Source organism: Seriola dumerili, unplaced genomic scaffold, assembly GCF_002260705.1.
Source record: "Seriola dumerili isolate Sdu_G_001 unplaced genomic scaffold, Sdu_1.0 BDQW01002857.1, whole genome shotgun sequence".
Classification (NCBI taxonomy): Eukaryota; Metazoa; Chordata; class Actinopteri; order Carangiformes; family Carangidae; genus Seriola; species Seriola dumerili.
In genome coordinates this window covers 66,633-73,589 of record NW_019177112.1, presented here as the reverse complement: position 1 = coordinate 73,589, position 6,957 = coordinate 66,633, and the positions used below count along the sequence as shown (strand labels likewise).

At 46.6% G+C, this 6,957-nt stretch overlaps 1 protein-coding gene across 1 annotated transcript; it reads right to left on the bottom strand.

Annotated features, from left to right (window-relative positions):
* Positions 1-1,128: 1,128 nt before the first annotated feature.
* On the bottom strand, positions 1,129-5,760 carry LOC111239456. The gene is made up of 6 exons (XM_022769339.1): positions 5,481-5,760; positions 5,203-5,258; positions 4,972-5,085; positions 2,464-2,668; positions 2,138-2,377; positions 1,129-1,665 (listed from the first exon to the last, which is right to left on the bottom strand). The coding sequence occupies exons 1-6, from the start codon at positions 5,758-5,760 to the stop codon at positions 1,463-1,465; spliced, it is 1,098 nt and encodes a 365-aa protein (XP_022625060.1). The 3' UTR covers positions 1,129-1,462.
* Positions 5,761-6,957: the final 1,197 nt, after the last annotated feature.

Genomic DNA, 6,957 nt, shown 5'->3' with positions numbered 1-6,957 from the left:
GTTTCGGTTCTCTGACTTGAGCTGCCCGAGTCTTTCAGGGCGGAGCTTCAGGCGACCAGCCTACTCCCTGTGGCGGGGGCTCACCTGTGAGTGTCACGCATGTTCAGACTCTCCAGTGTTTCCTGGAAACACGGCGGCTGATGGGTTCAGGTGTTAAACACCTGCTACAACAACTCAGAACTGTTTTCTCTCTGTTTCACGAGAACCACAGAACCATGACAACCAGAGAACCATAGAACTATAGAACCATAGAACTATAGAACCACAGAACCATGACAACCAGAGAACCATAGAACCATGAGAACCATAGAACTATAGAACCATAGAACCATGAGAGCCATAGAACCATGAGAGCCATAGAACCATGAGAACCATAGAACCATGAGAACCATAGAACCATGAGAACTATAGAACCATGAGAGCCATAGAACCAGGAGAACTATAGAACCATGAGAACCATAGAACTATAGAACTATAGAACCATGAGAACGTTACTTCTTTTACAGGAACAAACTGATCTAAACTGTTCCCAGCTTCCTGCCGTCAGAGGAAGAGCTGAAACAAACCACTTCCTCTTCAGCAGAGAGAACCATGAAACACCATCTGAAGTTCTTAGAATTAAAAAGCGAGAAGACGTCACGTGTCAGTGACGCCTCAGCATCAGGATGACGTGCTGTCGTCAGTCCGACGCAGCCGCCAGATCCATGTAAAAACAGGAGCTGGGACTTCCTGTTCTGTCGGTGACAACACGCCACATGATCCGTCTGATATTCACATGAAGAGCCACAAAGATGAGAGCTCACGTTCCCTGACTGATCAGCTGAGGACACGCTGACAGTCTCTAACCCAGCAGTTCGTACTCAGCTGTAAGTCTGATAGTAATAACTCAGGGCAAAACAAATGGCAGGTTATTTCTTCTCCTCAGAGTGATCAGATATCATGTTCATTTAAGATGGCCACAGTTTTAAATAACTTCATCTTAACTTACTCACAGTTTGTTGTCTTATTTACACAAACTTTACAAGTTCATCAGAAACATTTTCCTCCCCATGTTGTCACAAATATTAAATGTACTGATTAAAGAAGTGGTAGTGTTCACAGTCTCCAGCTGCTGCTCAGGCCCAAGGCTTCAGTCAGTGAAGGACTCAATACAAAGTGGGACAGTGTAAAATGATGAGCAGATTCTTTATTGAGACATGAGAGCAGAAGGACACAGAGGGGACACTGATATCAGTCAGCTGTCCTCAGAGGGACTGAACCATGACGAGGACAAGAAGAAAAGAGGCTGCAGCTCTGATGGAGTCCAACACACAGTGTGAAGCAGTGACAACAAGGAGTTTAGAGGACGTGACAGTGAAAGCTCTAACAGATGTGATCATCAGAGAGATGGAGGTTCAGAGTCAGAGACCTGATCCACTTCATCATCACTCTCACCCGTTATTACACAACTACACTCTGCTGCTCAGAACTCATGCTCAGTGGTGACATCAGCAGTGATGTCATCATAGTCCTCATCCAACCCCTGACCTCCTCCAACAGGCTGGGTCATCTCCATGGAGACGGCCGCTTTGTTTCCTGTCTTCCTGCTGCAGTAGATGGACAGAATCAGACCAGTACAGATGCAGTACGGACAGAAGACCAGCAGGTGGCACAAGAGTCTGACCACTAAGGAAGGAGGAGGAGGAGATGAAGGAAGAGGAGGAGATGAAGGAAGAGGAGGAGATGAAGGAGGAGGAGGAGATGAAGGAAGAGGAGGAGATGAAGGAAGAGGAGGAGATGAAGGAGGAGGAGGAGATGAAGGAGGAGGAGGAGAGGAAGGAGGAGGAGGAGATGAAGGAAGAGGAGGAGATGAAGGAGGAGGAGGAGATGAAGGAAGAGGAGGAGATGAAGGAGGAGGAGGAGATGAAGGAAGAGGAGGAGATGAAGGAGGAGGAGGAGATGAAGGAGGAGGAGGAGATGAAGGAGGAGGAGGAGATGAAGGAAGAGGAGATGAAGGAAGAGGAGGAGATGAAGGAGGAGGATCTATGGAGAAGAAGTAGAACCAGGTTCAGGTCAGTGATCAGTTTATCATAAGGTCAGCAGGTTAGTTCATATCTTTAAACTGTCTATAAACAGGAAGTGATGTCAGTGTCCTGACCTCTGACCCTCAGCCGGCTCTGAGGAGACTCTCCAAAGTCCTCAATCAAACACCAGTAGAAACCTTCATGAGACTGTTGGACTCCACTGATCTTATATTCTCCATCAGGGTCAGATCTAAGGCGGACACCATCCCTGAAGAAATAAGCCTCTCGTCTGCTCTTATCTCTGGCTCTACAACGCAGAGTGACATCACTTCCTGTCATCACAGGAAGTGCAGGAATCTCCAGGATCACATGACCTGAACCACAGAGACCAGAGTCATATACAGACAGAGTCACACCAACAGACAGAGTCATGTACAGACCTGCAGGTTGAACCACTCACCTGTTGTCACACTGATGTTGACCTGGAGGCTCGTCTCTCCTGAACTGGTCCCACACCAGTAAACTCCAGAGTCTGACCTGGAGAGACCTGAGACGGTGCAGGAGGAACCATCAGAGGTCCCAGATCCTGAACCACAGTCACCAGTCTGTCCTCCACTGGTCCTCTTCACTGTCTGTCCTGTCTGTCGTCCTCTTGTCTGTTCTGTCTGTCCTCCACTGGTCCTCTTCACTGTCTGTCCTGTCTGTCCATCTTCACCACAAACTCAGAGACACTGAGTCTCCACTGAAGAACTGCTGAAGGTTTGGACTGACATTCAGAGAGACAGAGAGAGACAGAGAGAGAGGGAGAGAGAGAGAGAGAGAGAGAGAGACAGAGAGAGACAGACAGAGACACAGAGGGAGAGAGGGAGAGAGATTTTTTTTGATTTTTAGAAAACACATTTATTTTCCAATAAATAGATCAATATCAACAGAAACATAATCCTCAGATTAGACACAACAACAACATGGTTTATAAAACTCATAAAAACACAGAGTTAAAAATCAGCTTCCCCTCAACAACAGAACAGAGAGCTGCAGTGAAACACCACTGGGACAGAAACCCATCAACATTATTCATGAGTACGTAAAACCTGAAGTCTGCTGTGATTCTGGCTTTCACCAACAACTTAAACACTGACAGCAGCTCCCCACCTGAAACACCTTCTACTTGGTTCTTCCTGCTTTTAGAAATGGACAGTTCGGCCTGTCCCACCACAAAGTTCAGCAGCTGCCACTTCTTTGCATTTTCCTTTTTGTAGCCAGCAGCAAAAATAAAAGCAGTTTCACACCAACTCTCACCACAGTTTAAAAACACAGTTTTCAGAGTCTCAAACAGAACTTCAAGTCTTTTACCATCCAGGAAACAGTGAAAACAGTTTCTGGTTCCTGACAGAAAGGACATTTAATGGACACTGTGGGATTGATCTTAGAGACCAAGCTGTTGACAGCCAGCGCTCCCTGCAGGATTCTCCACTGCAGATCACCTGACCTCTTGTTTAAAGGCGGTTTATAAAACAGCCTCCACACAGGTTTACAGTGATCCTGCACCTTTAATTCATTTCTCCACACATTGTCTGTTCTACACTCAACTTTCTCTTGTTTAAAGCTTGTACACAGTATTTATACAGAGCTTTCCCATTGAGCATGTAGAGTCTGCAGGTGCAGCATGTTTATAGACCAACAGTGGTCCAGTCAGTCAGTGTGGGTCTATTTTAAGACCCAGTTCAGGAAAAGGGGTCCGTTCCATCAGGAGTGTCTGTTCCAGAACAATAGTCCTGTATCATTCCTGATTCTTTCTCACTCAGTCTTTTAGTCCATGTGTTTAAAATGTTCTGGTGTGACGATGTGACTTCAGGCCCAGTAGAGAAGCTACTGCCTCTGTGTTGTTTGAGTCCTGGACCTGCAGCGTCCACTATGTGTCTCAGCTTCACTGTCCCAGCTGAAACCAGACGCTGGGTGAGACCAGGTCTACTATTGTCCTGAACATCCAGTCTGGCTCCGTGGATTAGAGGCTCCTCCAGGAGCCAGTACAGTGAAGCTGCAGGTGTTAGTCTGATCATTAAAAAGAGTCCATGCTCTAATAAGTCCCTGATAAAATGATTCAGATCACACAAACGTATAAAACTACAATTCATTAAAAACAAAGATGCATCTAAATCCAGACCCGCTACTCCCTTTAAAATGATGCTCATGACTGGTTTCCCACACCACGTCATCGTTACCTGTGAGGTAGCGTTGGATAAACCTGTAATCTAAAAGCTGCTACTCTGCTCTCCAGGTGTACCAACCCCTGCCCCCCCTCTTCCTTCGGCAGGTAAAGTACACTCTGTGGAACCCAGTGCAGTTTGTCCCAAAGAAATTACCCATATGCTCTGCACTTTCTGCAGCAGCCCAGCAGGAGGCGCCATACATTTTAACTTATGCCACAGAGTTGATGCCACTAAGTTGTTTATTATCAGCACTCTTCCTCTGTATGACATGTGAGGTAGCAGCCACCTCCACCTGGCCACCTCCCCTCCACCTTCTCCACCACTCCCTCCCAGTTCTTACTGACAGTCTGACTGTCTCCCAGATAAACCCCCAGGTACTTCAGGGCCTCCCCTCCTCCAGCTCAACCCTCCTGACAAGCTGAGGAAGACCTGCAGACCAACTCCAACTGCTAAGGCCTCCACTCTTTGCCCAGTTCACTCGTGGAGCTGAGATTTTCCAAAAGTGTCTACAATATTTCCAAATGTGTGACATCGTCCTGCGTTTTTTATAATAACAATAATGTAATCTGCGTATGCAGATAAACTAAAACGTGTCTCACAATCAGGTAAAAACTAGACCATCGATAAAAGAACGAATATTGTGCAACATTGGCTCAATTGAAAGTGCATATAACATCCCAGACATCGAGGAGCCTTGTCTTATCCCCCGAGTCACTTTAAAGGGTTTTACACCAAACCACCATTCATACTTTCAGTACACTCTCAACGTCCTCGTACAAAACCTTAATCTTGGCAATGAATCCAGGGCTGAGGCCGAACCTCTGTAAAACCTTCCAGAGGTAACGGTGCTCAACCCGGTCAAAAGCCTTTTCCTGGTCCAGAGAAATCAGACCAGCATCAAAGCCCAAAGAACCAGAGACAGAATCAGTGACACATTGTCAACTATGGACCTACCGGGCACACAGTAGGTCTGAGTTCTGTGTATGGACCTGGTCCATCACCGTCTTCAGTCTGTTGGCCAGGACTTTAGACAGCAGTTTATAATCTGTACACAGTAGAGAGACCGGCTCGCCAGTTCTTGATGTCCTGAAGATCTCCTTTCATTGGCAGCAGAGTCAGAACTGCTCTCCTGCAACTCTGGGGCAGAGACGAGTCACCAAAGCTCTCTGTGAAGACATCTTAGACGTCTGTCTTTAGTTCACTCCAGAAAGCTTTGTAAAACTCAGGTGGAGCCCGTCAATCCCAGGGGCCCTCCCCCCCTGCATACTCTGCAGCACCATGGAGACTTCCTCTGTGGTCAGAGGACCCTCCAGCTCCTTGTTGGTCTCCTCCGAGACCCTGGGCAGCCCACCGCAGAACAAGTTAAAAGCCCCGTCATCTTCAGTGTACTCACTTTCAAACAGCTGGGAGTAGAAGTCCACAGCTCTCTGTCGGATCTCGCTGTCTTCAGTCAGCAGGTGTCCTGCAGCTGAGTGCAGAGCGTGGATGAACCTGCTCTGCCCATTCTTCTTCTCCAGGCTGAAAAAGAACTTGGACGGTGAGTCCATCAGAGCAGCGCTCTGAAAGCGGGACCGGATCAGCGCCCCTTGTGCTTTAGAGCCCAGCAGGTCCGCCAGTACGGCTTTTTTTGGTTTTGAGTCTTCAATACAGCCTCGATCTCCTGTGGACTCTGCAGCACTTTTGCAGCTCCACTATTTCAATCTCCAGATCTCTTATAGATTTGGTGATGTCACGAGAGACATTGAGAGTGTACTGTTGACAAAACTGCTTGATCTCCACTTTCCCACAATCCCACCACTGCTTCAACGATGTAAAATCCCCTTTTCTAGTTCTAAAAACTCCCCAGAAATAAAAACGTTTCTTTAAAATGTTCATCCAACAACAAAGCAGTGTTAAAGTGCCAATACGCAGACTTGTGTTTCACAATTTGCAATATACACATTACACCATGCAATGATCTGAGAACCCCACAGGAAGTATTCTGCATCCTTTAAAAATAACTAAAATGATGCTTAAAACAATAAAACCTGTCTAATCTGGCCATAGAGAGAAGCTTCTCTCTGGTCTGGACCCAAGTGTACTGCCTCTGTTTGCCATGTGTTTCTCTCCATACGTCCGTTAAACTTTGAGCCTCTACCAGCTGCTTCATGGCTGGTTTTGAAGCGGCATGAGGTTCAGTGTGATTCCTGTCCAGCTGATCGTTCTCTGTGCAGTTAAAATCTCCTCCTAAAAATAAAACCTCTTCAGGCCCACACTGACTTAAACCACAGCTAGTTCATTTAAAAACTGAACTCTGGCAGGTCCTGTGTTGGGAGCGTATACATTTATAAAAACAAGAGTAAAACGCTCATATTTGGCTCTGACCACCATCAGTCTCCCCTCCATACTTCCTCCACCACATGAGACTGTGGCAGAAACTTTTAGAAAGAGGATTGCCCCTCCTCCACTGGTCCTAGTTAGGTGGACTTAAACCACCTCCCCGTCCATTCCTCCTTCCAGTCAGTCTCATTTACAGAGTCGCCTGTGTGTTTTCCTGACCAAACATCACATTAACACTCTTCATATCATCAGCTCAAACAGACTGGCTCTCCTCCTCACATCTCTGCCTCTATTTATTATGAAGTGTGAGACTTTAAAATCACTCATTGTCCTCTTGATGTTGAGAAGCACCACACACACTAAGACAAACAAACCAGACTGTCTTACACTGTTTCTGAGTCTTCATCATTATTCAGCTCTTGTTT